General features: G+C 42.3%; 1 protein-coding gene across 2 annotated transcripts in view; it reads left to right on the plus strand.

Annotated features, from left to right (window-relative positions):
* Window positions 1-27,132, plus strand: part of Taok3 (TAO kinase 3) — a 162,544-nt gene that overhangs the window by 70,705 nt on the left and 64,707 nt on the right. For both annotated transcript variants that reach the window (XM_027414189.2, XM_027414190.2), the window contains 8 exons: window positions 3,244-3,331; window positions 12,795-13,008; window positions 15,624-15,695; window positions 16,962-17,063; window positions 20,598-20,643; window positions 21,732-21,828; window positions 24,032-24,145; window positions 26,991-27,082. In XM_027414189.2, the coding sequence (XP_027269990.1) occupies window positions 12,889-13,008; window positions 15,624-15,695; window positions 16,962-17,063; window positions 20,598-20,643; window positions 21,732-21,828; window positions 24,032-24,145; window positions 26,991-27,082 (643 nt within the window). In that variant the 5' untranslated portion in view covers window positions 3,244-3,331; window positions 12,795-12,888. The remainder of the gene's footprint in view (window positions 1-3,243; window positions 3,332-12,794; window positions 13,009-15,623; window positions 15,696-16,961; window positions 17,064-20,597; window positions 20,644-21,731; window positions 21,829-24,031; window positions 24,146-26,990; window positions 27,083-27,132) is intronic.

Consider the following 27,132-nt stretch of genomic DNA (forward strand, 5'->3'; position numbering starts at 1 on the left):
CAAGCCACTCACTGGCTTCCCACCATTGGAAGGCTTCCATTTCTGAGGAACAAGAATGAACAGTGCTATTTCAGTTGCTGTCGCTGATGAGAGCTATGCTAAACTAGCCAGATTGTTTAGTTGACCCAAGGGCCCAAGACCTGAAAGACAGCATTCTTGGCACTGTTCTCACCTGTCGTTGTCCATGTGACATTTAAGGTTGGAAGAGGCTGAGGAGGGAAGATGATTTTACACATGTCATTTCAGCTAATGCTCAAAATGATGTCATCCCAGGGGAAAATATATCCAGCCTTGTTTGGAGGGTGGGTTTGGATTCTCATTTTTGGTTCTGATTGAATTGGACAAAAGGAGATTGGTGCAGGTTTTCCTGGATCATCAGCTATCGAGGCCAAAGAACCCAGCTAGTCCAACCCTGGGTATATACTCAAGAGAAATAAAAAGAGAAGTCCACTCAAAAGTGTGGGCACAAATAACTGTAATGACATTATTCACAACAGCCAACAGGTGGAAACAGCCCAGGTGTGCATCAGCTGGTTTGTTGACAGGAAAACTATGGTGTGTTCACATAATGGAATGCTACATGGCATTGACCAGACATGAAATACTGATTTGTGCTACATGATGGCCTATACCACATGAAAGAAGCCAGCTCCAAAAGACTACACTTTGTATGAGCCTGTTCTCATGAACTATAAGGAACCAGGAAATGGAAGGAGACAAGTTCTGGGTAGTGTTTGCCTAGCAGGGAAGGGTGGGGGAGTGAAGGCTGTGGGTTTCTAAAAATATTGTTGTGATGGTTGTCCATAACCTGGGAAAATACCAAAAAAAAAACCACTGAGCTTTTCAGTTTAAATGGGTAGATTAGATATGGGAATTATATTTCAATAAAGCAGGTTTTTAAAGTGATAACTCAAGGACACATAGCTCAACTAAGAAGTGACAGAACATGTACCTTACTCTGAGTGTGTTTAACTGTTTATCACCAAAGAAAAGAGTTAAAATTAGAGGCCAGGTCTGAGGCAGTGGCACAGTCAGTAAAATACTTACTCTCTACCCATAGAAAAGGCCAGGAGTGGGAGGGGTGTGCCTGTAACCCTAGTACTGGAGAGGAAGATATGGGCTCCCTGGAGCTCCCTGGCCAGCCAGCCATGCCCCATCAGTGAGCTCCTGACCTTGTCTGAGACAGACAGACAGACAGACAGACAGACAGACAGATGATAGATAGTCACAGCACTCGGGAGGCAGAGGCAAGCGGATCTCTGTGAGTTTGAGACCAGCCTGGTCTATAAGAGCTAGTTCCAGGACAGGCTCCAAAGCCATAGAGAAACCCTGTAATGATAAATCTTTCTGCAAGCCGCCCACTTCCGCTGCAACATTAGGACCCCCAAAATAACCTACAGAGTCTTATATTTAGGTACAATGATGCCGGACAATGACTATGATTTCTTATCTGCTATATCTGTCTTAAGTATCAACCATAATTATTAATCTATATATTTTATAAACTTATTGAGAACGCCAGATGCAAGCATCCTGTCTTCCTGGGCTCACATGTAGACTCTCCCTTTACTACATTTCCCAGAATCCTCCTCGACTCCTAGTCCCACCTATCTTGCTTTCCTATTGGCCAACAGTGCTTTATTCATCAACCAATAAGACAAACATATACACAGAAGGCCGTCCCCCATTAAAACCCTGTCTTGAAAAACCAATAATAGTTGTTAAGTAGACAGATGATAGATAGGTGATAGATTGATAGATGATAGGTAAGTAGACAGATGATAGATAGATAGATAGATAGATAGATAGATAGATAGATAGATAGGCAGAAGTGATTAAGACACCTGACATTGAACTCTGGCCTCTGCATAGACACACACACACACACACACACACACACACACACACACACACACATACACAGCATTCATAACCCTTACTAACAACTGACTTTCCTTTCTCCATGTCTACATTTATTTTTTCCAGCCTGCACTTTTGATATGTAGCTAACAACAGCACAGAATCTCTTGTCTTGACTTTGCCATCCCACTGAACACTGCATGTGGAGGCCAGAGAACAACCATGGCTATCATTCCACAGTACTGATTACCTTGTTTTCGAGTCTCTCACTAGCTGAGAGCTCACCAATTCAGCTGGGCTGGCTAGCAAAGCAACCCCCTGCTTCCACCCGCCTCTTTGTCCATAGCAGGGGCATTAAAAACTGCCATGTCCAGGTTTTATGCTTTGTTTTTTAATGCAGGTCCTGGGGCCACTCAGAGGACTCCGGTCCTCAGTGCTTCGACAACTAAGCTACCTCCCAGCCCTTGTATCAGGAATTAAAAAAAAATAATAAGTTTGCAAATTTGGTCATGTATTTCTTTAATAGGAAATTTAAAACTAATAGTTAACATGGAAATGTGACAAATTTGTTATAGACGAGCCTGGGAAAGGAAGTAGATGGAACAATGTATCTCATGACTATTGCAGAAGCAACTGAAGACACAGGCCTTGCCCCAAGCCAGTGATATCACCATGTGCTGTTAGATTAGTGCCACATACTCCTAGTTAGGGTTTGTCATTATTCTTGTCTACATTTTGTTTATTTTTAGTCAGGTTTTTTTTCTTTCTTTTTTTGAGATTTATTTCTGTTTACGTGTATGGGAGGTTTGTCTGCATGTATGTCTGTGCCCCATGTGTTTCCAGTGTCCAAGGAAAGCCGGAGAAGGTATCATATCTCCCTGGAACTGGGGTCACAGATGGTTGTGAGCTACCACATGGGTGCTGGGAACCACCCTTGAGCCCTCTGAAAGAGCAGCAGGTGCTCTTAACTGCTGAGCCATCTCTTTTAGCAGCTGGTGGATAGTCTTGAGTTACGTGGAATGCTTATAGGCCTGCTGACTCCTCCAGGTAGATCCTGAACCTAGCGACATGTTCATCCTGTGGGAATCTAAGTAGCACACGGTGAAAGTTGGGTCTTCTACATTTGTCATTCGTGCACAACAATAAATGTTTTATATTATTTTTGTAAATATTTAAAACTACCACATTGTTAATTTGTTTTTAACAAGCAGTGAAGGTCTCATTAGGTCACACAGACAGGCATCAAACTCCTGAACTCCAGCCATCTGTAGTCCCCACCCTCCGGAGCTGCTGGAACCACAAACATCGGCTATTACATCCAGCTTTAATTCCTTCCTCCCTTGATTTTCTCTATAATTATATATCTTACCCTTCTGTCCACAGGTGTGGAAGACTGGGGTTGCAAAAGAGAAGAGATCGCTGCCACAATGAACCTGAGCAATACTGACGGTTTTGTGCCACACACCAAAAGGTACTGTCTCTGTGATGTAAGGTACTGTGCATAGCTTCCACCTAAAAAAATAGGAACAAGTTTTGGTTCCTACGGTGAAATTTTATTATCTTTGTAGGGACATAAAAGGAGTAAGTAAGTAAGAAAGAAAGAAAATAGTACATTATATGGCTAGAGAGGTGACTTAGTAGTTAAGAACATGCACTGCTCTTGCAGAATACCTGTGTTCTGTTCCTAGCACAGTTACAACCACCTGTGACTCCAGCTCCAGGAGGTTTTGGGCCCTCTTCTGGCTTCCACTGGCACTGCACCCATGTGTACAAACCCACACACAGACACAGGCACATACACAATGTACAAAATGAAGTGAATGTTTTTTAAATGTTATATTATTAAAAGTGGTCTTTTTAGGACGGAGGAAATGACTCAGTCTGCATATTGTTTGCTGTACAAGCATGAAGGCCTCACTCTGATCCCCCTAGAACCTCTCCCGGGCACCACAGTGCCAGTAGCAGCAGCCCATGAGTCTTTGCCACAGGGACTTTGGTGTTGGGGGAGAATCGAAGAAGGAAGTGTCCAGGATCCAAAGCAAAGTGGATTCATATCGCTTTCCCAGATGTAATAGGATTTTCAAAACATGTTTTTCTTAATATCGATAAGCAAAAAGAAGGACATTAAACATTACCTGAAATCCCAGTTCCTACTTCAGATCACTTCCAGGTTAGGCTATAAAGAGCAAGGATGCTGTGAACACTGGCGTACAGGTTAGAACCTGTACTTTAGTTTCTCTTGGTTAGTTGTCTAGTGTACAATGACTATACCCTATCGAAGGTTTATGTTTAAGTTTTCAAGAAACTGCCAAAATGTTCTTCCAAAGGTTGTACTATTTTATATCTCCACCCACCTCCCCTATGAAACCTCTCCAGGATCCAGTTACCACACCGCTCATTCTCACAGTGTTTTTTTTTTTTTTTTTTTTTTTTTTTTTTGGTTTTTCGAGACAGGGTTTCTGTGTGTAGCTTTGGAGCCTATCCTGGCACTCTCTTTGGAGACCAGGCTGGCCTCGAACTCACAGAGATCTGCCTGCCTCTGCCTCCCGAGTGCTGGAATTAAAGGCGTGCACCACCAACGCCCAGCCTGGTGAGGTTTTCCATGTCAACCATTTAAGTGAGTGTGTGGCAGTATCTCGTGGCTTAGGTTTGTGTCTCTGGGGGTTTACTGCTAAGCACCTCTCATTGGCCATCTAGAAATATTTCTTGGTAAGAGGCTTACTCAAATCTTTTACCCCATTTTTAAGAAACTGATTTGTAGGAACTGGAGACAAGCCTTGGCACTTAAGAGTACTAGCTGCTCTTGTAGAGGCCCTGGGTTCAGTTCCCAGCACCCACATGCTAGCTCACAACCATCTGTAACTCCAGCTCCAGGAGATCTGACTCCCTCTTCTGGCCTCTGCCAGCACCAGGCATACATGTGGTACACAGACATGCATATAGGCAAAGCACCCACACACATAAAACAAAGAAAAAAATGGATTGCTGGTGGCTTTTGAGAGTTCTTTGTACTTTCTGTTTACGAGTCCATTTTGAGATGGGTTTTTGTGCAGGTTTTCACACCATGTTGGTGTAACCTGCTCCTTTATGCTATAGCACATTTTGGAAAAGTGGATGTGTCTAACTTTGATGGAGACTGATGTGGATTCTACCTTCAATGGACTGACCTGGTGGCAGTGTAGCCTCTGTTTCTGTTTTGAATGACTACCCTTTTGCTCTCTTCTTGGGCAGTTGTGTAGATGGACTTTATTTTTCTCCCATATATGAGATGGAATTGCTGGTGAAGCCTGGATGTTTATTTGTAGGAAGATCTTATATTTCAATTTTTTAAATGTTAATATGCTTATTTGTGTGTTTCTGCACCAGCATGCCACAGTTCATGTATGGAGGTCAGGGGTCAGCTTCATGAGTTGGTTCTCTCCTTCCACCATGTTCCTTCCAGGGATTGAACTCAGGTCACCAGGCTTGTGGGCAAGCATCTTTATATGCTGAATCATCTCACTAGCTCAAATTTCAGTTATTTTAATATAATTGTCAGATAATCTTTTTTTTTCCCTTGAGCCAGCTATGATGATTTGTGTCTTCTGAAGTATTTGGCCATTTCTTCCAATCCTTTAATTTCTTTGTACAACATTGTCCAGAAAAGTTCCTAATTACCTTGGTGCCTGTGAATTCCTCATTAGTCATTTGTTTTATCTGTCTCTTTTTATTATTATTAACAAAGTTCACACAAGATTATTAAATACAATTCTTCCCTAAACCAGTCATCAGTCTTGCTTTCATTGTTTTTTTTATTTTATTTTTGATTTCAATGATGTCCTCTCTAATCTCCATTATTCCCTCTGTTCACTTAGGTTCAGGTGACTCTTTTTTCTAGGTATTTTTACTTCGTTTTAATACACAATGCAAGCCGAGGGCACCGATTTAAAACTTTCCCTATTTTCTGTGCCTTACACTTCCCTGTAAGGTTAGCAGCATGATTTGGTTTGGATACATTGTGCCTGCCTTTGGGTTTCTTTTTACACTTATTCAATTGTTTTCTCTTTTTGAGACAGAGTCTCACTCTATAGCCCAGACTGGTGACAAACTCACAATGATCCCCCGTTTCAGTCTCAGGCATTAAGGTTGCATTTTCAACCCAGTCAAAATGGGTTCTTATTTCTGTCTTCATTTGCTCTTCAACCCATGGAGTATTTTTTCAAGATTTATTTATTTTTATTTTATGTATGGGTGTTTTGCCTGCATATATACCTAGGCACCATGTGCATGAATGGTACCCACAGAGGCCAGGAGAGGGCAACAGATCCCCTGGAACAAATTGGTGTTACAAATTGGTGTGAGCTGTCATGTGGGTGCTGGGAATTGAACCCAGGTCCTCTGGAAAAACAGTCAGTGCTCTTAACTGCTGAGCCATATCTCCAGTCCCTCAATTGTCTTTTTAAAAGTATTTTAATAGGGGCTGGAGAGATGTCTCAGAGGTTAAGAGCCCCGGCTGCTCTTCCAGAGGTCCTGAGTTCAATTCCCAGCAACCACATGATGGCTCACAACCATCTGTTATGAGATCAGGTGCCCTCTTCTGGTGTGCAGATATACATGGAAGCAGAATGTTATATACATAATAAATAAAATCTTTAAAAAAATAAATAGATAAATCTTTTTTAAAAAGTATTTTAATAGAATATCTCTACCTACTCTTTGACAGTTTCAACACGATTAAACAATGCATTTTAATCCCATGCACCCCCCATCAAGTTAGTTTTTAACCACATATTTTAAGGGCCTGTTCTGAGGGACATAAGCACTTGGATCCATATTCTCTAATGGATCCATGCCTTTAGCATTATCAGTATGATCGGTGGGTGCCCTTTATTATCAGTAGTAACTTGCTTTGAAATCCACTCATGGTAATAGCAAAGCAGGCTCTCTCTATAGCAGGCTTATGTCCTCTGGTCCTTGACTTTCAGCTTATTTGTGCCTTCCTATTTGAAGTGCATATTTATGTGCACATGTATTTATATGTGATTTGTGTGTACATATTGTCTGTGCTGAAATGGGTGCTATTGACTTAGCCTTTCAACCCTGTGTAGTATCTTTATAACAACATACTCCAGTTTCTCTCCCCCACCCCAATCTTTGAGCTGTCACAGTCTTCACACTCCACACCTCACACCACATTGTAATTTTTGTTGAAACGATGGACTACACTTTAAAGAAATTTGAATGATGGAGAAGCCACACATCTTGCCAAGTAGTTCCAGTTCTGTTGTTTTCCTCCCTTCATGCAGGCCTGTGTTTCTGTCTAGTGTGGCTTCCCTTCGGTCTGAAGGACTCCCCTAAAGCCCTTATCCTGCCTTCGCTTTCCAAAGATGTTTTCACTGGGTGTATAATTTTGAGTTTGATGGGTTATTTTCTTCCTTTTGGCACTTTAAAAATGACATTCTGTTGTCTTCTCAGTTGTGATATTTATAGGGAGGAGTCTGCCATCATCCTTCTCCTGTTTTCTTTATACGGAATGTCTCGTTTTCCCCAGACTGTCTTGGTTACTCCTTGTTGCTGTGATAAAATATTCTGACAAAGGCAACTCAAGGGAGAGAAGGTGTGTCTTGGCTCACAGTTCAGGATTACAGTCTGTAGGTGTCAGGGAAGCCACAGGAATGTGTGGTGGCTGGTCACAGTCTCCACAGTCAAGGTCCAGAGAGGGGTGAATGCTCTACCTTTTTGTCCATCCCAGGATCCCAGCCTAGGGAGTGGGGCCACCCACAGTGGGCCAGTCCTACATCAATCAACCTAATTAAGATAAGCCCTACAAGTACATCTTGAGGCATCATCTCCCAGACGATTCTGGAGAACATCAAATTGACAAAGGAGATCAGCCATCACACTGTTTTTATGGCTTTATCACAATTCGTTTTAATTTTTGTTTCTATATGTAAGGGTGTTTTGTTTGCCTGTGTCTGTGTCTGTATGCTGTGTGAGTTCCTGCTGCCCAGGGTACCCATGGAGGCCAAAAGAGACTGTTGGATACCCTATAACTGGAGTTACAGGTGGTTGTGAGCTACTGTATGAATGCTGGGAATTGAACCCTGCAGGAGGACAAGCAGCACTCTTAACCCAAGTCACTCCTCCAAACCTTCCCACAAGTTTGAACAGTTTTTTGTAATATACCTTGATGTAATTTCCTGCATGTGTTTTGTTCCTGACTCTTCATAGACATCTGCAAATCCCAGAGTTTCTAATTCTCACCAGATTTGTAAATGTTCCCAACATTATTTCTCCAAAGAAATATTTATTGATCTTGCTTTTATTTTATTTGTTTATTTCATGCATATGAGTGTTTGGCCTGCATGTAGGTCTATGTATGTACCACGTGCATACCTAGTACCTACAGAGTCCAGAAGAGGGCGTCAGATTCCCTGGAACTGGAGTTACAAACAGTTATGGGCAGCCATGTTTGTGCTGGGGATCAAGCCCAGGTCCTTCCGGAAGAGCAGCCAGTGCTTTTAACCATTGAGCTGACTCTCCAATACCATTTTTTTTTTCTGTCTTTACATACCTTCCTCTCCTTTAGGGATACTAACTAGACATATACAAGGCTGTATGAAGGTGTCCCCAGCTGAGTGACACTTGGCTATGTTTGCTTCCTTCCTCCTTTCCTTTCTTTTCGTCATCATTATTTTTCATTTGAGTTTCATATATTCATTCAAAAACATTCACTGATTTTTTTTTCATTTTGCATCCTGCACAACATATTTTTATCCCAAACATTGTGTTGTCCTTTCCCCAATGTGGGTTGTTTGACTCTCTTCCATCCCATACATCTCTACTTTAAGTCTTCCTTACTGTGATTTTAAACATTTGGATTCCAGTCATATGTTTACTGTCCTTGCATTGTCTCAAGTTCAAGGGCAGCTTGGGCTACAGAGTGAGTTCCAGATACCATTTTCTCCATTAGTTGGCCCTGTCCTGGGCTGGCATAGTTTCCCTGCTGCCAGTACACACTTCAGACTTGAGGGACACCTGCTGTGGATCCCCACACCCTCTCATGCTATTCCCTTCTCTTTGAGCTGTGCCCTGTGAGCACTAGCCATCAGGGTCACCTCAGAATCTCACAGTTCTCTTTTCCTGCCATGGAGTCCCCCAGCTTCTACCTGCACTGCCCAGAATCAGTCCCTGAGCTGACACTGGAGCTCTTGTAGTTTGCATCTGCTTCTCAGATGTCAGGGATCTTTGTCCATGGCCTGGCAGCCACTGTCTTCAAATACCATCCTACGTGTGTCTCATCTAATGCTTTGATTGTTTCAGGTGACAGAAAATAAATTAATCAAGTACCAGTTCCTCCATCTTGGCTAGAGCCAGAAATCTCCTCGTTCTATTTTTGAGCTTATTAATTATGGGTAGTCAAGCTTATTGATTTAGTGTATGGCTTCTGTGGTGCTTAGTAATTAAATGTTCACTCGTCATTTATTCTGAGAGGTTTTTTTTTTAAGGTTTCATTTTTTTACAGTGAAATATCTATTTCTTTAAAAAAAATCCTCTGGGTCTATAGTAGAACAGCATAATCTTTGTTTTCTCAAAAATGAGAAAACTTACTTTAATCCTAACTTACTTAAGCCAAAGTACTCAGAAATTCAAAGCACACTTCAGCAACTGAATTTCAGTTGCTAGTTCTCTCAGGTTTTCTTAAGGGATCCCATGCACTTCCTGCTGGGCATGGTCTCCAGAAAGTGTCCTGTGCTTTAACACAGAGCTTCTTCCTGTCAGGAACAAGCAAGGCAAACCCACATTGAGCCGCCCTCTGTTGTGCCTTCAGTTGTCTGACTGACAGGTGGTTCTAGTTCAGTTAGTCCCAACAGTGTTGACGTGTTGGCTTGACACCCAATTACCAGGGCTGAAGATCAGCAGGACAGTTGCCTGAGACAACAGGTGCAGTGCTGGCAAACTGGACCCTTTTTCCCATTCAAAGCCTTTGGTAGGAACCCCAGTTCCACACAGCATAAAGTCCAGATTTCCTAGGGTGGCTTGAAGACCTTTTGTGGCTTACCACCAGCTTCGTATTTTCTGCTCCCAACTCTCCCACCCATCCATATTAAATGAACTACATTTCTTTTCCCCAAGAAGGCTTGGCTTTTTGATTGGTAAGTAAAAAACTAGACCAGACCAGCCTTCTAAACCCTTATATTGAGAGACACCCCTTTGGTTTCTGTCAACCACTTTGTCCTTGGAGTGTCTGTTGTTTCACTTGACCCCAAGTCCTTTATAAAATACAGGATGACATGGATTCTGACCCTAATTCTCAGCCTGATACAATGTTGTAAAAACACTAAGGGAGCTAATGCTCTCTGCCTGATACAGTGTTGTGAAAATGCTAAGCTGCTAATACTGCCTGATACAATGTTGTGAAAGCGCTAAGCCCACAGTAAGTGTTTGTTAAATGAAAGAATTGTCCAGCTGATGGATGTAGACTGTTAAGTTGTTCACTTCCAAATATTAATGATACAAGTAAACTGAGAGCATGAAGTCATGTGTACTGTCACCCCAAGCTGTCACATCACAAGAGGAAATGTATCTGCCAGCACTGTCACCTTTACCTCTTTAATGAGTAACCTTTTAAAATTCAAGAATATCATATTTTGAAGAAAAATCAATTTATTGCTAATAACTAAATGTGTGGCCTGGTTAACCAGGGGTCAAGGAAGAAACAGTCTATACTATAATTACTTCAAGCAGAAATAAGTGGTAATTTGTATGTAGGAAAGGTTTTTTAGAATAAAAACAGAGGAAAAGTAACATCCCAATATTTTTTTTCAGACATCAAGGAAAGTAATAGAATTGACTCAGAATGAATTCATGTTCATTCATCAGTATGTGAACACACAGTCAAGTCAGATGGCATCCTGCTACTCATGGGAGCTTTCCAGTTGTTCAGAGGCCTCTCAGAGTGGGCATGGGCACAGTCTTCAGTTTATAGCAGTTTCTTCCGTGGTTAATAAAGAACTGTAGAGTCACCTGAACTCCTTGCTGCAAGAAAACACCACATGCCTGTAGCTGAACTTTTCTGTTCTGCCAGCCAGTTCCCAAATAATCACACAGAGACTTATTAATATAAATGCTTGGCCAGTAGCTTAGGCTTGTCTCCAGCCAGTTCTTACAACTTAAATTAACCCATTTCTATTAATCTATGTGCTACATGGAGGTTCATTTACCTCATCTATGAACATTCCATGTTACTCCTTCCAAATTTAGCTTTTGACTCCTCAGATCCCACCCTTCTTTTTCCTAGCATTCTCTCAGCCCTGAAAATCCTGCCTAGCTATTGGCCAATCAGTTTTTTATTAATAATGAGAGCAATACATTTTCACAGTGTACAGACAGATTATTCCACAGCACATGCCAGTCCAGAGCATGGACCTTCCCCTCCCATCCAGAGCTGGATACCAGTTCTGGGTGCCACTGACTCTGCCTGGCATACCCCAGTCAACCTATGGCATTTTCAGCATCCTGATGAGCCAGCTGCCCCTTGATTTGTCCCTGACCATACCTTCTGAGTAGCCAGTAGTCTCTCTGTGTATTTACTTGTTCTGGGAATCTTCTGTAGATGATATCATACAGATGTGGTCTCTTATGGCTGGCTTTGTTCACTTAATATAACGCTTACAAAATCCAATCACGTCAGAGCATAGACTATTACTTTAATCCTTTTTCTTTTTGAGACAGAGTCTCATGAAGCCCACACTGCTGTCAAACTCACTATATAAACCAAGGGTGATTGACCTCACAGTTCACCTGCTTCCACTTCCCAAGTGCTGGGATTACAGACATACTCCACCATGCCTAACCCTTTATTCCCCTTTATGGCTGACTATTATATTCCTTTGTGTAGGTTACTACATTTTATATATTCACCAGTTACTGGGCACTGGGTTAGTTCTACTTTTTAGTGATTAGGAATAATTACACTCTGAAACTTGTCGGAGTATTTTTGTTTGTTTGTTTGTTTTGTATGAATGTCCTTTCCTTTTTCTTGGGTATGTACCTAACAGTGTTATTCTTTTTTATTTATTTTATTTTTAGGTGTGTGTGTGTGTGTGTGTGTGTGTGTGTGTGTGTGTGTGTGTGTGCGCGCGCGCGCGCGCGCGCTTGAAAAAACCAGATGGATATAGGATCCTCTGGAGCTGGAACTACAGGTGGTTGTAAGCCCCCTGGGTGCTGGCAATGGAATTCAGGTCCTCTGGAAGAGCAACGTGTACTCTTAACCACTGGGCCATCCCTCTGGTTACATGGAGTGGAATTCCTGAGGCAAATGGTAACTTTGGGTACAAGGTTTGAGTGGTTGTTTTGTTTTGTTTTGTTTTAATGAACTCTTGTTTCCAAGATGTCTGTGCCATTCCACATTCCTGCCTGGTGGGACAGAGAGCCCTGTCCCTGCCTACCCCAGTTCCTAGTACTTAACTGTTTTTATAGCTGTTTTAGTGAGCACAAAATGGTTTAGCTATGGATTTGATTTTTGTTCTGATGATGCCATCAGGTGTTGTGACATACTCTATGTTTTGTTTTGTTTTTTGTTTGTTTGTTTTAAGAAAAGTCTATTAAAGTCCTGTGCCAATCTTTAAATTTGGGATTCTTGTCCTTTTACAAGTGGTAAGATGAAGATACTTTTAAATGTATAACATTTTAATCTGTCTGTTCAGGGTGGGTAGATGCATACATGCCACAGTGTACATGTAGAGGTAGAAGACTTGAATAGTCAGTTCTCTCCTTTCTACCTGTGGGTTCTGGTGATGGAACTCAGGTCATCAGCCTTGGCAGCAAGCATCTTTACCTGCTGGGCCATCTTGTTGGCCCAGATCAGTACTTTTTCATGTTAATTTGTGTTTGTATTATCATCAGAACAGGGTGTTAGAAAGAACTGAATGGCAGATCCCATCTTTCTACAGGGACTGAAGGTTTACAAGAACAAAAACAGTAGTCAATGAGAGAGACAAAAGGATCGGGCCACCAAAAAGCAACGTGCTCGCCACTCTGGCCACAATGCGTAAGGGAGCGCTGAAGGACCCGGAGATTGCTGACCTCTTCTACAAGGATGACCCAGAAGAGCTTTTTATCGATTTGCATGAAATTGGACATGGGAGCTTCGGAGCCGTGTACTTTGTAAGTAATTGGTCGGCGGCACAGAGTAGGCTCAGAAACAGTAAGACCTGCTGTCTGCTGTAGAGCACCCTTGAGTTCCATGGAGAGATGTGAGGCCATTGCTAAAGGCTGTTCCCGAGCACTGGGCTCTGTTCCAGTGGTGGTAAGGAGTGATAAGCTTGAAGTCAAGCCCTGTATGTTTCCTGGAGATGCCAAGTGCCTTCAGCCTCTACTCTCCACCCCTTCACCCCAAAGCCCCCAAACACTGCGTCCCTACCGTGGAGCTCTTATCAATCTGGCAGGTTTCAGCCTAAGAGTTATTTCCACAAGACAGTTTTTAACTATTCAACCTTCCACCTCTTAGCAGCCTGTGTTTATGTTTAGATACATGCTAGCACAGTGGCTAGTCATGTATGTCCTTTACCCTAAATAATATGCACCATCATAGCAGGGGTGTGTCCATCTCATTCATTACAGTGCTCCTAGGAACTATTGTAAGTCTGCTAATGGTAGGAATTGAATAAATGTAGGAGAATGGATGGATGGGCAAATGGATGGACGGATGGATGGATGGATGGATGGATGGATGATGGATGGATGAGTGGGTGGATAGATGGGTGGGTGGATAAATGGATGGTTAGGTGAATTAGATGGACAGATAAATAGTTATTTAGAGAGATGTATAAATATATTTATTGACAATCACAGGAAGTCACTATTTTCTGATAAATAGTGCAAGACTATCTCTCATTCCAAATTCTCCAGCCTGTATATTTTTTATAAGAAAGTAAGAAATTACTGCAATGGAAACACAGCCCATTCATCTGGAGCATGTGAAACATAGTTCTTGCACCTAAAATGGTGGGAGTCTGCTTCATCAGAGTGCCTCATGTTCTGAAAGAGCCTTAGCCTAGTAAAACAATAGGAATAGAATGAACTGACAACTCCTTCTCTAATCTTGTTTCTAATCACTCTTCTCAAGTGGCTGTCAGCCTTGACCATCCGGGTATGGCTCTTCTTCAGTTTCCTTCCCAAAGAGGTTTCCCAACTCCAGCTTGTCCTCTTGCAGCTAGCTTCACCAGGGGTCTCCCCTGAACCCTTCTGCAGCCCTCGGCATCCCATACTCATCTCAGTATCATCACTAGCTCGTTTTCCTGTGGCTGGAAGGGGCAATCAATTTCTATTTAATGGTCCCATGTTTAGTCTAGAATTTTTACTATAACATTAAATACCCAAGCAAAGTCTCGTTTCCTTTTTCACAAAGATTCCCTTTTTAAAGTATTTTTAAATTTTATTTATTTATGTATTTTTTTTTTTTTTTAGGTATGAATGGTCTGTCTGCATGTATGACTGCATGCCAGAAGAGGGCATCAGATCCCATTATAGATGGTTGTGAGCCATCATGTGGTTGCTGGGAATTGAACTCAGGACCTCTGAAAGAACAGCCAGTGTTCTTAACCACTGAGCCATCTCTCCAGCCCCTTTAAAATATTTTTAATCTTAAATATATTATACATAAAGAAGTGTACACACACGCACACACGCACGCATGCACGCACGCACGCACGCACGCACTTGGCCTGAGTGTAACTCAGAGGTAGATCATTTGTCTAGTATGTACAAGGCTCAAATTCAACCCAAACAGAAAAACAAAAACAAGTATCCCCCCCCAAGAATATATATTTTAATAAATAAATAAAAAGGCAAACTATGAGAAATTATCAGGACAAGAAGAATATTGCCATATTCCAGAAGCCTGTCATATGACCTTCCTGCCCCAGAACACCCACTCCCTGCTTCCCCTGAGGAGGGTCTACTGTCCATATTTCACAATGCTTATGCTCTTGCTTTTCTTTCTATGTAACTGTTACATTGACACCCCCAGCAAGGTAACTTTGTTTTGCCTAGGTTTTAAGTTCTTTAAAATGGAAATGTTTAAGGCCAGGAGAGATGGCCCAGTTATTACATCTGGTATTGCTTTTATAAAGGACCCAAGTTTGGTTCCTAACTACTGTGTCAGGTGGCTCAAGAACACTGTAACTCCAGACTCCATGTATCCAAAGCCCTCTTCTGGCTTCCATGGGAACCTGCATACACATGAGGTACATAAACTCAAGCAGTTACACACATATACACAGAAATAGAAATAAATAGGTCTACTAAAATGTTTTAAAATAAAATAGAAACATTATGCATTCCTTCATTCTTTTGTTTTTTGGTTTGTTTGTTTTTCAAAACAGGGTTTCTCTGTGTACTAGTCCTGGCTATCCTGGACCTCACTTTGTAGAGCAGGCTGGCCTCGATCTCACCAAAAACCGCCTGCCTCTGCCTCCCAAGTGCTGGGGTTAAAGGCATGTGCCACCACTGCCTGAATCATTGCTTTTCTGTCATTTGACCATGTATTTTTTTGACATTGTATTATAACTCTCACATGTTATACACATGTTTTACAGCAAGGAATTTGTGAAGCCATTCCCATGAAGTCAGGGTGGAGTGTCTCTCTAGCCCAGTTAGTGGGGGCATCTTTAAGAACTGTGTTACCAAAATGTGAGGACAAATGCCACAAGGCTCTAGTCCAGCACTTAAGGTGACTGAATATCCTAACTTTTAATTTTTCTTCCTCTCTCTTATCACAGGCAACAAATTCTCATACCAACGAGGTGGTTGCAATTAAGAAAATGTCCTACAGTGGGAAGCAGACCCACGAGGTAAGATAGCCCCATGCCTAAACAGATGTGTCAAGTTAGGGTGAAGTTAGCCAAGTCCTGAGTTCTGGCAACCCACACAGAGGAGGACAACTAGTCCCTGGGGTTGCCATGTGTGTTTCAAAAGTCACTAGGAGGGATGAGTCCACTGTTCTCACCACAGAAACATGGTTGATGTCTGAGGTGACAGACATGCTAGATAACCTCTGGGGATAATTACGGTATGGAGATGTGTAGAGTACCCCATAAACACATATGATTCACATGTGTTCATTAAACATAGAGCAAAGCTTCCAAAAAATGTAATCCATAAAAGTTATCTAAGTGTTTATCACAATGTTGTTCTTTTGTTTTTGTTCTTTTAAAACAAGGACAATTTTATAAGAGTTTAAAAGAAAACCCACCCAAGGAAGGTTGTAAACTATAAACCTCAGTAGCTGCCCATGAAAAAGAGAGAGAGAGAGAGAGAGAGAGAGAGAGAGAGAGAGAGAGAAGAGACAAGAAAAAGGCCATGCCATGTAAACTGGCATAGAAGTCAGGCACATGGCAGACAAGGAGGGAGTTATGAAGTAACAACAAAAATAATTTCATGGTTGGAGGTCACCACAACATTAGGAACTGTATTAAAGGGTCATTAGCATTAGGAAGGCTAGGAACCACTGCTTTAGAGAAACAGCAAGGAGGCCCAAAGTGTTAGGGAAAGACACAGGCCAGGTGGTGGTGGTGGTGCACACCTTTAATCCCAGCACTTCGGGTTAAAGAAGCAAAGGGGTCTCTGAGTTTGAAACCAGCCTGGTCTACTGAGCAAGTTCCAGGACAGCCAGGGCTACACAGAGAAACCCTGTCTCAAAAGGAAAAGAAGAGAGAAGACCCAGAAAGATGAGAAGGGAATTAGATTTCTCTGAGTTACTCAGTGAGTGGGCTGGCTTCAGAAGCTGCATAGGTGAAGCACAGAAAACTGCTGGCCACATATTGTCTCTGTGGGGCTTCTATCAGAGCTTCTGGATATTGCATCTAAGCAACAGCCTTCCAGGGTAGAACATGGATGTGAGTATTGGCTTGATTTTGATATATTTGATGAGAGATTTGGACCTCATGCTATATTAAAACTATAGCACAAGGTAGCTAGCTGGTTCATTTATTAAACATTTACCTTATATCCATCTAGCAGAGAAGAAGAAATATATAAAATATTTACATATGTGTATATACACTTGATAAATACTGTTTTCAGTTTGACAATTAAAATACTTTTTCCGATTTGCATAGAAATGGCAAGATATTCTTAAGGAAGTTAAATTTTTACAACAGTTGAAGCATCCCAACACCATCGAGTACAAAGGTTGTTATTTAAAAGAACATACTGCTTGGGTAAGTCAGTCAGTCTCTATTCCCTTTTTTTTCTATTAATTTTTTGTTACTTATCTACACTATAAAATTATGAGTCCTGTTCCTGTCCCATTTGACTTTTGTAATTGATTATTTAACACTTTTCAGTGCTTTCCAGTTTGTCATATGATATGTATTCAATGAGATTAAATATGCCAATCTATCCTATCAAAAGGAAGCATCATTCTGAAGACATTTAGCAAAGGGATGGTTAAAAAGTTAACGTCATCTTGTAAAACCAAAGGGTATATCCTTTTAGTCTCCTAGAATTTTTAAAAATTTTTGTCACATTCACTTTGTGTGTGCCTGTTGCCATGTGCTAATGTGGAGGTCAGAGGACAATTCATGGAGACAGTGTCTTCCTTCCATAAAATGTGTCCCAGGGATTGGAGTCAAGTCTCCAACAGCAAGTGCCTTTGCCCACTGAGCTGTCTAGCCGGCCTTCATCTTAGGATGGTTTATTTTAAGATTTACTTATTTGATTTTGTATGTATGAATGTTTTGCCTGCATATATGTGAGTACACCATGTGTGCAGTACCCACAGAGGTCAGAAGAGGACTTCAGATCACCTAGACCTGAGTTATAGATAGTTGTGAGCTGCCATGTGGATGCTGGGAACTGAACCCAGGTCTTCTACAAGAGCCTCTTAAGTGCTCTCAACTGCTGAGCTGTCTCTCCAGCCCTCATTCTGGAATTTTTATCTTTGCCACTTCCACCCTCCTCCCCATTCCCATCTGGCCAAAATTCTGGCACTTTACCAGATCGTGTTACTGTACAACTTTTACATAATGACACCAACCACCACTGTGCCATTGGAATGGGGTGCCCTTTTTTTCCACATGGTTTGTTTCTGTTTTATGTGACTGTCACTGTTAGAGGCTGGCATGTCACTCACTATTTAGAACATGAAGGTGTTAAACTTTGGAGTCAATCACATTGGGCATTTTTGCTTAAAGTCCAATTTCCCTGTCTATGATGGGTTGTTTGTGATGAGCCAAGGCCTTTCTGGACCCTCTGGCCTACAGGAAATGGACATTTTGTTCCCAAACATTGTACATAAGCATTCTGCTCAAGGAGTTCATTTGGTTTGTGCATGGGTATGTGTGCATGTGTGCACATACATCTCTCTCTCTCTCTCTCTCTCTCTCTCTCTCTCTCTCTCTCTCTGTGTGTGTGTGTGTGTGTGTGTGTGTACATGCATTTCTCTTTGTGAGCGTGTGAATGCCATAAGCTGAAAGTCAAGTGTCTTCTTCAGTTGCTCTCTATCTGATCTGTTGAGACAGTGTCTCTTACTGAATCTGGAATTTGCCCATTTGACTAGACTGGCTAGCTAATGAACCCCAGGGAACCCCTGTGTCCACCTCCCCAGCCCTGGGATTATAGGCATACACCCCTGTACTCCACTTTACATGGGAACCAAGCTCTGATCCTCATGCTTACAAGACAAGCTTTACCCTCTGAACCATCATCTCTCCAGCCACTAAAGAGTCCTTCAGCCATCTAGAAGCCCTGCTTCCTATCTGAACAGACCTTGCTATCTATCAATCAAAGGAGCATCTTATCTGGAAGTCAGTTGCTCTGGACAAGCTCAGTTGCCTTGGAAGAGTCTGGAGAGATGTCACTCAATGTTCCATACCCCAGTAACTAACTGGGGGTTTTGTTTAACTTTTGGTACTGAGGATTGAGGCAAAGCCTCGGGAGCTCTTCCTCCGGGCCTGTTTACTCTTCAATTGTGCAGAGTTTTAACCATCTCCCTTACCTGGTTTCCATCTACTAGTTTGACTACTAGTGAGAATGTGCTTGTAGGCACTGAGCAGCAAGAGGCAGGGAGACAAACAGCACCAACAGTGCCATGGCCATGTGGAAGAAGAAGGAGAGAGAGCGTAAGATAACAGCGAGGCTGCCAAGGGCTCCGTTTGAAGGATTGAGGGATGCACTGTGATGTGACAGCAGTGCTCAGGGTCTTTTAGCAGACAGCACTTTTTAAAGACTAGGAGCACAGCACACCTTCCTCCTGTCCAGTTTTAAAGATGTGTGAAGACACAGTGACTCAACATAATGACTATTTGACTTCACAGTGGTGCACAGCCAACACACAAAGTGGAAAGCGCAGTCCGAGTTTGGATTCTAATCCTGTCCTGGGCTGCCATGCATACTACAGTCCCCCTGATAATGCTGGGCTGTGACTCATGACCATAGGGGCCCACCAGTTCTTCACAGAGCATGGTGGTCCCCTCTCACCCATGGGGCATAGTCCCAGACCCCAATGGGTATTTAAAGCCATGGCTAGTACTGAGCTCTATACATGCTGTGATTTTTTTTCTTGGTTATACATGCCTATGATAAGGTATATAAAAATATTTTTAAGGCAGGGACAAAAATGAATAACTCTGGATAGTTCATGACTCACTGTGTAGACCAGACTGGCCACTGTGTTTTGCGGGGAGTGCACATGGAGATTAGGAGACAACCTCAGATGACATTTCTCTGGTGCTCACCACTTTGTTTTTTGAGACAGGTTCTGTCACTGGCCTAGACCTCTTCTGGTAGTCTAAACTGGCTGGATTGCAAATTAGCATTGCTATGCCTGAATATTTTCAAGTGGGTTATGGGGTTAAATATTAAATAAATATTTTTAAGATACAAACTAAAATCTCTGGATGGCTCAGAGTCAAAGTAGTATCATTAGACCGATTCAGGGTAATAGCACATGGCAGACCAAGTCTTTAGACTGAGCCCTACAAAAAGACATGTTTCTTGTTGCAAGTTTTAGAGAGTGTGGGCAAGGAGGACTGCTAACTGGGGGTTTTGTTTAACATTTGGTACTGAGGATTGAACCCTAAATAAGTGAATTGCAAAGTCCTGAGCCCAACACAGATTTTTCTGGTTTGTGTATTCCTTGATACTTTCTAAGTTACAAATTTTATCCTATAATAAGTAATAAGCAATAATATCTAGCCACTCAAAACCTATTATGAAACAAGACTGTAGGAAGAAGGTATTAGGTCGGAATTGGCAATCTCAGCTTGACTATCTACAATGAATATTTCTTTATCAACCCTCATATGGTCAGAGGTCAAGTCCAAGTGAAAGGTGACAAGAACTGAAATGTAGAAACTTAAGAAAATCAATTCATTGTCAAGTGACCAGATAAAACAGGTTTAGGTCAGGCCAAATGTTTTTCCTCCTGATGTTCTTAGTGCTTCAGCTGGTTGGTTGTGTGCTTGGTTGATTGGTTATTCAGTTGGTTGTTTGGGTACTTGGTTAGTTGTGTGATTAGTTGGCTGGTTTTGTGGTTGGTTGGTTGGTTTTTGTTTGGTTGATTGGTTATTCAGTTGGTTGTTTGGGTACTTGGTTAGTTGTGTGATTAGTTGGCTGGTTTTGTGGTTGGTTGATTGGTTGTTGGTTAGCTTTGTGGTTGCTTGATTTGTTGTTTAGTTGGCTTGCTGGTTGGTTGGTTAACCTGAGGAACTTCTTATTAACTTTTATTATTCTGATCTTTTAATCTGTTCCAGTTGGTGATGGAGTACTGCCTAGGTTCAGCCTCTGACTTGTTAGAAGGTAAGGAGGACATCACTATGCTTCTCCTGTTTTTCTTCCATCATGCTCTCTGTGGGCCTGAAGAGGCCATTCAGGGTAAGAACACTTTGCTCTTGGGGAGAACCCAAGTTGGACTCCCAGGTGGCTCACAACTGCCTGTAACTCCAGCTCTGGGGTCCTGATGCTCTCTTTTGGCTTCCACAGGCACCTGCACTCATGTGCCCATAGACATACACATACACACACACACACACACACACACACACACACACACACACACACGCACACAATCTTTTTTAAAAAAGGATTTTATCTCCTTTTAGAAAAATAGACAAAGTGCATTTTTGGGCCTCTGGTAGAAAGGCAGTTAAGGGTCATGTGGGCAGTTAACTGTGCAGACATAATCTCTACTATGTAGTTGACATGTCTGGGTGACATCAGCAGTCTTCCTACTGTTGAGTCCATGGCCATCCAGGGCAGGCATTGCTGAAATGTTTGGTTAATAGGGTATGGTACCCATAGCCAAAAAAACGATCAAAGCCATGTATAAATGGTGCTACCTACTCTTTGCCAGTGTCACAGTGGACATGTATGTGAGACAGTGTGTGTGTGTGTGTGTGTGTGTGTGTGTGTGTGTGTGTGTGTATGCACATGTTGTCAACTCATGTTGATATCTACCCATGTGAGGTGGCACAGTAGACCCAGTCGCCTTACCAGTGCTACTGCGACCTGCAGCTATGTTTAAAATTCCAATTTAAAATGTCTGAAGCCACCCATGGTCTCTCAGCAGAAGTTGCTTCATAGCCTCTTTACTTGTAGGTCAAGGGGGTAATTATGAAGGTTTTGTGGCAGAGAACGGCACGGCCTAGATCACTGTCAGCTTTGATTCACCATTGACAAGTAAATTAATGCCAAAGCCTATGTATGGTTTTACCTTGTTACTTTCATTTTTATGTGCTTGGTTTTCCTCACCTACTGCTATATTATGGAAGGTACAGCTTCCGTGGATTTAGATGAATATGCTCTCAAGTGTCCTTTGGTAAAGTGTATGTAACTGTGTGACATAGAAGGCTGGTCATCCATCCTGACCGTCTCTCCTTCCTCCTCAGTTCATAAGAAACCACTTCAGGAAGTGGAGATTGCTGCTATCACCCATGGTGCCTTGCAGGGGCTGGCCTACCTCCACTCTCACTCTCTGATCCATAGGTAAGTCCAGATCCCAGCTTCCTTTCCTAACTCTGTACATCAGGGGCCATGGGAATCTGTGTGTGTTCCAGTTTTCTGCGCCTGAGGGAATCACAGGAAAGAACAGACACACCAGGCTTCTCCCACAGCTCCACAAAGACAGCATCCCTCTAATGTTTGGGAGAGGGCTGTTTAGGTGTTGCTTGTGGGGGGTGCTGTTTAGTTGTTGTTTGTGAGTGGTAGTTGTTATTTTTAGTTTAGATTTTTTTTTCTGAAACAAAGTCTTACAATGTAGCCCAGGCTGGCCCCGAACTCAGATCCCAGGTGGATCTTGAACTCTATTTGTTCCACCTTGGCCTCCAAAGGTCTAACATTTGTGATGTGCACTGCCCCATGAAATATATATATATATATATAATTTTTTTAAGAAAGGCTATAGTAGCTGGTTGCTGGTGGCACACACCTTTAATCCCAGCCCTTGGGAGGCAGAAGCAGGTGGATTTCTGTGAGTTGGAGACCAGCCTGGTGTACAAGAGCTAGTTTCAGGACAGACTTGAGGGGGGAGGGCAAGGGAAGCCAGCTTCAGTAGACTGGGATGTGTGTGGATTGGTACCAGAGCATTTGCATAGCACACACAAGGTCACTATATCCATCCCCATCACCATAAAAAAAATAAATAAAGTAGACAAAGAATGAACCAGTTACATCTGGTAAATAACAACTAAACCCATTTACCATTTAATCAATGGATTTAGTAGATTTTTGAGGTCTGTTTCCTCAGAATCAAGATATGATTGCCAGATGGTGACTTGCTTGCAAGTTTGCTGTGTTTTATCTGAAGCCACAGTTTAGTTTTGTGTTTGTCCTTCTTAATCAGGTTCTTATGAAAGAAAGTGAGAAGACAAAAAAAATTTTTTTCTTAATGTTCCTTAAATTTCAAAATGAAAGCCAAGCATGATGACATATACCTTTAATCCCAGCACTTAGGAGGCAGACACAGGAGGATCCCTGTGAGTTCAAGGCCAGCCTGGTCTATAGAGTGAGCTCCCAGACAAAGAGAAAACCTGTCTCAAAAAACAAATTTGTTTTTAAAACAAAACAATTTTTTAAGAGTACCATAACCAGGTAGAGGGGTATATGCATATAATCACAACTCTTGTGAAGTAGAGGCAGAGGATTAGGTTCAAGGCCAACCTCAGCTACATAAAATGTTCAAGACCAGCCTGGGCTATATGGTCTTCAAACAAAACATGAATATCACTCATCTCATCTCTGTATTGCTGTGAGGGACGTTTCCTTCCCAAGTCCTCCTATTGTAAGAGACTGGATAGCACCTTTGTTTTCAGTTCTCCTTCCCAGTGTGGCCTCGAGAAGGGAGACTGTCATTTCAAGGGAAGTTTTGGAAGCTTTTAAGCCTGTAACTATCTTTCCATTTTCTCAGCTATATCTTTCCATGGCCCATCATCAATTTGCAGTTTGTGGTTCCCAGTCCTCATTATACACCATTCATATCTTAAGAAAAACAAGGGGACACCCACATCACCCTCTCATTGTGAAGTTTCATAATGCTATTTTTTCCCTAACATTTCACTGCACATCAAATATCAAACATCTTTAGTAGCAAACCAGCCACAACCCGCCATTGCAAGACTGAAATGCAAGTTCCTAACCCCTAATCCTTGTCTGTTTTCATCTTTCAGGCTCTTCTTTTTACTGTACAGTGTTATTTCTTAAATAACACCTTTTCTATAGCCTGTACCCTCCCATGCCTTCTTAGAGTGGCAGTTACAGTTAAAGGGAGAGAGAAAGGGTCACGGGCAAGACAGAACAGGTACGTGACCAGCCGATGAGCCCTGCTCAGGGCGGCAACACAGGCATGTCAGACAGTTTGGAAGGGGGAAAACAGGCAGTTACAAAGGGCTCCAATTCTCCCAGCATGAGGAATGTTGGTGGTGGTTGGATAAAAATGCTTTGTGAGGGTCGCCATCCTCAGAGCTCTCCTTGACTGGCATGGCTGCCTCTTTCCCCCGTTCCACCCCTCCCTCTGAAAGCAGCTCCCCCTGGAAGTCCTTCCAGTGACCACCCAGGAATGCGGGCTCCCTTACAACACAAAGTGACAGCAGAGAAAAGTATGCTTGTGTATTTGTTTAACTGCATGCTCTGGCCTCCTGCATAGTAAGAATGGAGAAGTTAACTCTCGAATCCTCCTCTTTTTCTCCTGTAGGGACATTAAAGCTGGAAATATCCTCCTCACAGAACCTGGACAGGTGAAGCTGGCTGACTTTGGATCCGCCTCCATAGCTTCTCCTGCCAACTCCTTTGTGGGGACGCCATACTGGTGCGTAGACATAGAAGATATGATGTAGGCTTAACATACACAAATATGAGCAGGAAGGACACTTGGCATCACCATTGTTGTTTCTGCAGTGGTAGAGACCGAACCCAGGACCTGGAGACTGCTGGGCAAGTGTTCAACCCTTGAGCTACATGTACCCTTTATTTGGAAACACAATCTACTAGTTTGTTCAGATTGGCCCAGTATTCATTCTCTATCCCAATCTGACCTTGCATATGCAATCCTCCTGCCTCAGGCTACCATGGAGCTAAGCACACAAGCCTGCACAGCCAAGTCTAGCCTTGTTTTGTCTCAACAGTGTGTGACCAGCCAGGAAATAGTGGTGCATATCTTTAATCCCAGCACTCAAATGGCAAAGGCAGGTGGGTCTCTGTGATTTCAACCGGTCTGGTCTGCACAGTAAGTTCCAGGACAGCCAGGGTTACATAGTGAGAGACTCTATTTAAAAGAGAAAAAAGAACTGTGTTCCCAATGTGCCCCAATCAGATTTCATTTGAAAAGGTTAGAAACCTCGCTCGCCAAAAAGAGTGACCTTAAATCGCTCAAATGAGGCAGCTGGCTTTGGGTCCCCTTTGTGCATTATCGATTTGCTGGGCTAGCTCCATCTAAGGTTTCACTTGAAATCTCTTTTGAACTGCTCCCTTGAGGCAGTGTGTTCAGGACAAGGGATCTTCTTTACAGCTCTCTGGCTGGCCACCAAGCCACAGTGGAAGAAATCCAAGCTCCCAACTCTATTGAGTTCTCTGATACTTAATCCACTGTGACATCATTCTAACTTGGAGTTGTCCCCCACATTCTGTTCCAGATCCCCTTTCCAAACATTCACTGATACACCGTTTTGGAAAACCTGCTAAGAATGGTTGCTGTTTGACTTTCTCCCATCATAAAATAGTATTTACAAAGCCACTGCCAATACAGAATAGACCATAACACCATCCGAAGCAATGGGCTCTCCCTTCCAGGGGTCATGCACGCTGCCCACCTTTGCCAGAATCCGTTTCATTCTATAAATTACAATGTCCTTGGAACAGAGGATCATGTTGCTTTATGCTGTCCCTCCAGATGTTCTTCATGTCTTTTTAGAATAATTCATTTGTCTGTGCTCACAACATACCAATCCTTTATACATCTCCATGATCTCCCTATGACAGGTCTCTCCATTTTTTAAGAGGAAGAAACAGATAAACCATAGTTGAGAGAGCAAACTGAGAGCAAAAAGTAGAGCCAGATATGTTGAAAAATCATGTAGTAGTTCCTAGAAATCACCAAGGATGTTTGTGTTTTAAACAGTGTTCTGAGTGGTTTGTGTAAGGAAAATCTCCATCAGGAAGAAAAATCTTCAATTTTTTAAATTAATTTTTTAGCTGCTGTACAAAATAATAGGTTATATCATATTTTCTCAGTTCCATGTCATGTTTTATACTTTGTTCAAATTCATCCCCATGTCTTCCATTCTGCCACCCCACTGGCTCCCCCCAACAGTAGTCCCCTTTGTGCTTCCCTCCCTTCCTCCCTCATCTCTCCATCCCTCCTTCTCTCCTTTATTTATCTTTCTAAGTCAGGCTTATTTCACTTAACATGTTATGTAGCATGACTTCTAATTGGTCTTAATAATAAAAACTCAGAGACAGATATTGGAGTGCAAGCTAAAGATCAGAAAAACAAAACAGCCAAGCTGTTAGAGAGTTCTTACCTCTACCAAAGCTCAGACCAAAGATGGGCAATCCTGTCCTCATGTGACTGCAGACTGCCAGTCTCTCCACTAAACCTGAGACTGCAATCAGACTGTCCTGTGACTGCACTGAGCTCCTGCCTTATAATCCTCTCTAGTGCTGGGATTAAAGGTGTGACATCCCAAGTGCTGGGATCAAATGTGTGAGCTCTGTTTCTCTTTTAGACTGACTCACTCTCATGTAGCTCAGGGTGGCCTTGAACTTACAGAGATCCATCTGCTTCTGTCTCCCAAGTGCTGGGATTAAAGGTGTAGCCACATGGCCTATCCTCTATGGCTAACTAGTAGCTTAGTTGTGTGGCTAACTAGTGGCTTAGCTCTGCACTCTGATCTTCTGGCAAGGCTTAATTGTTGGATTACAAATAAAATGATCCTCAGTTCTATCCCACATCTTAGTTACTTGTCTATTGCTGTGATAAAACACCATGACCAAGGTGACTTATTTTTTAAAATGAGTTTAATTTGGGCCTTTAATTTCAGAGGTTTAGAGCCTGTGACTGTTGTGGCAGGGACCATGGCAGGAGGCAGGCAAGCATGGCAGGAGGGACAGTTGAGAGGTCACATCTTAAGGCATAACCTTGAGGCAGAGAAAGAGAGAGAAAGACTCTAGGAATGACAGGAGTCAATTGAAACCTCAAAGCCTACCCCCATTGACACACCTCCTCCAACAAGGCCACAACTTCTAATCCTTCCCAAATAGTTCCACTAGATCGGGACCACGTATTCAAGCATATGAACCTATAGGGACCATTTTCATTCAAACCAACACATCACAGATACCTCCATCATGTACCTGAACCACGTTTTCCTTACCTACGCATCTGTTGATGGTCTAGGCTGGCTTCATTCCATGGTTTCTAAAAATAACACCACAACAAATACTGAAAACTTTAAGCAGGGCTGGAGAGATGGCTCAGCAGTTAAAAGCACTTACTGTTCTTGCAGAGGACCCAGGTTTGGTTCCCAGAAAACATAAGAAAAACAAAACTTATATGTATCGTTAAAAATACTTTTGAATACCTTTAAATCCAATAGTTTTATAATGAAAATTTTGTTTCTACTGACAACTTGAGTTCTACATGTTGTGTTTGGCAGGATGGCCCCAGAGGTGATCTTAGCCATGGATGAAGGAAAGTACGATGGGAAAGTTGACATCTGGTCGCTCGGCATCACCTGTATAGAACTGGGTGAGTGAAGAGTAGTTTTCATTGGATCTTTGCAAACTGGTCCCCACTAC

The sequence above is a fragment of the Cricetulus griseus genome, chromosome 4 (assembly GCF_003668045.3).
Source record: "Cricetulus griseus strain 17A/GY chromosome 4, alternate assembly CriGri-PICRH-1.0, whole genome shotgun sequence".
Lineage (NCBI taxonomy): Eukaryota > Metazoa > Chordata > Mammalia > Rodentia > Cricetidae > Cricetulus > Cricetulus griseus.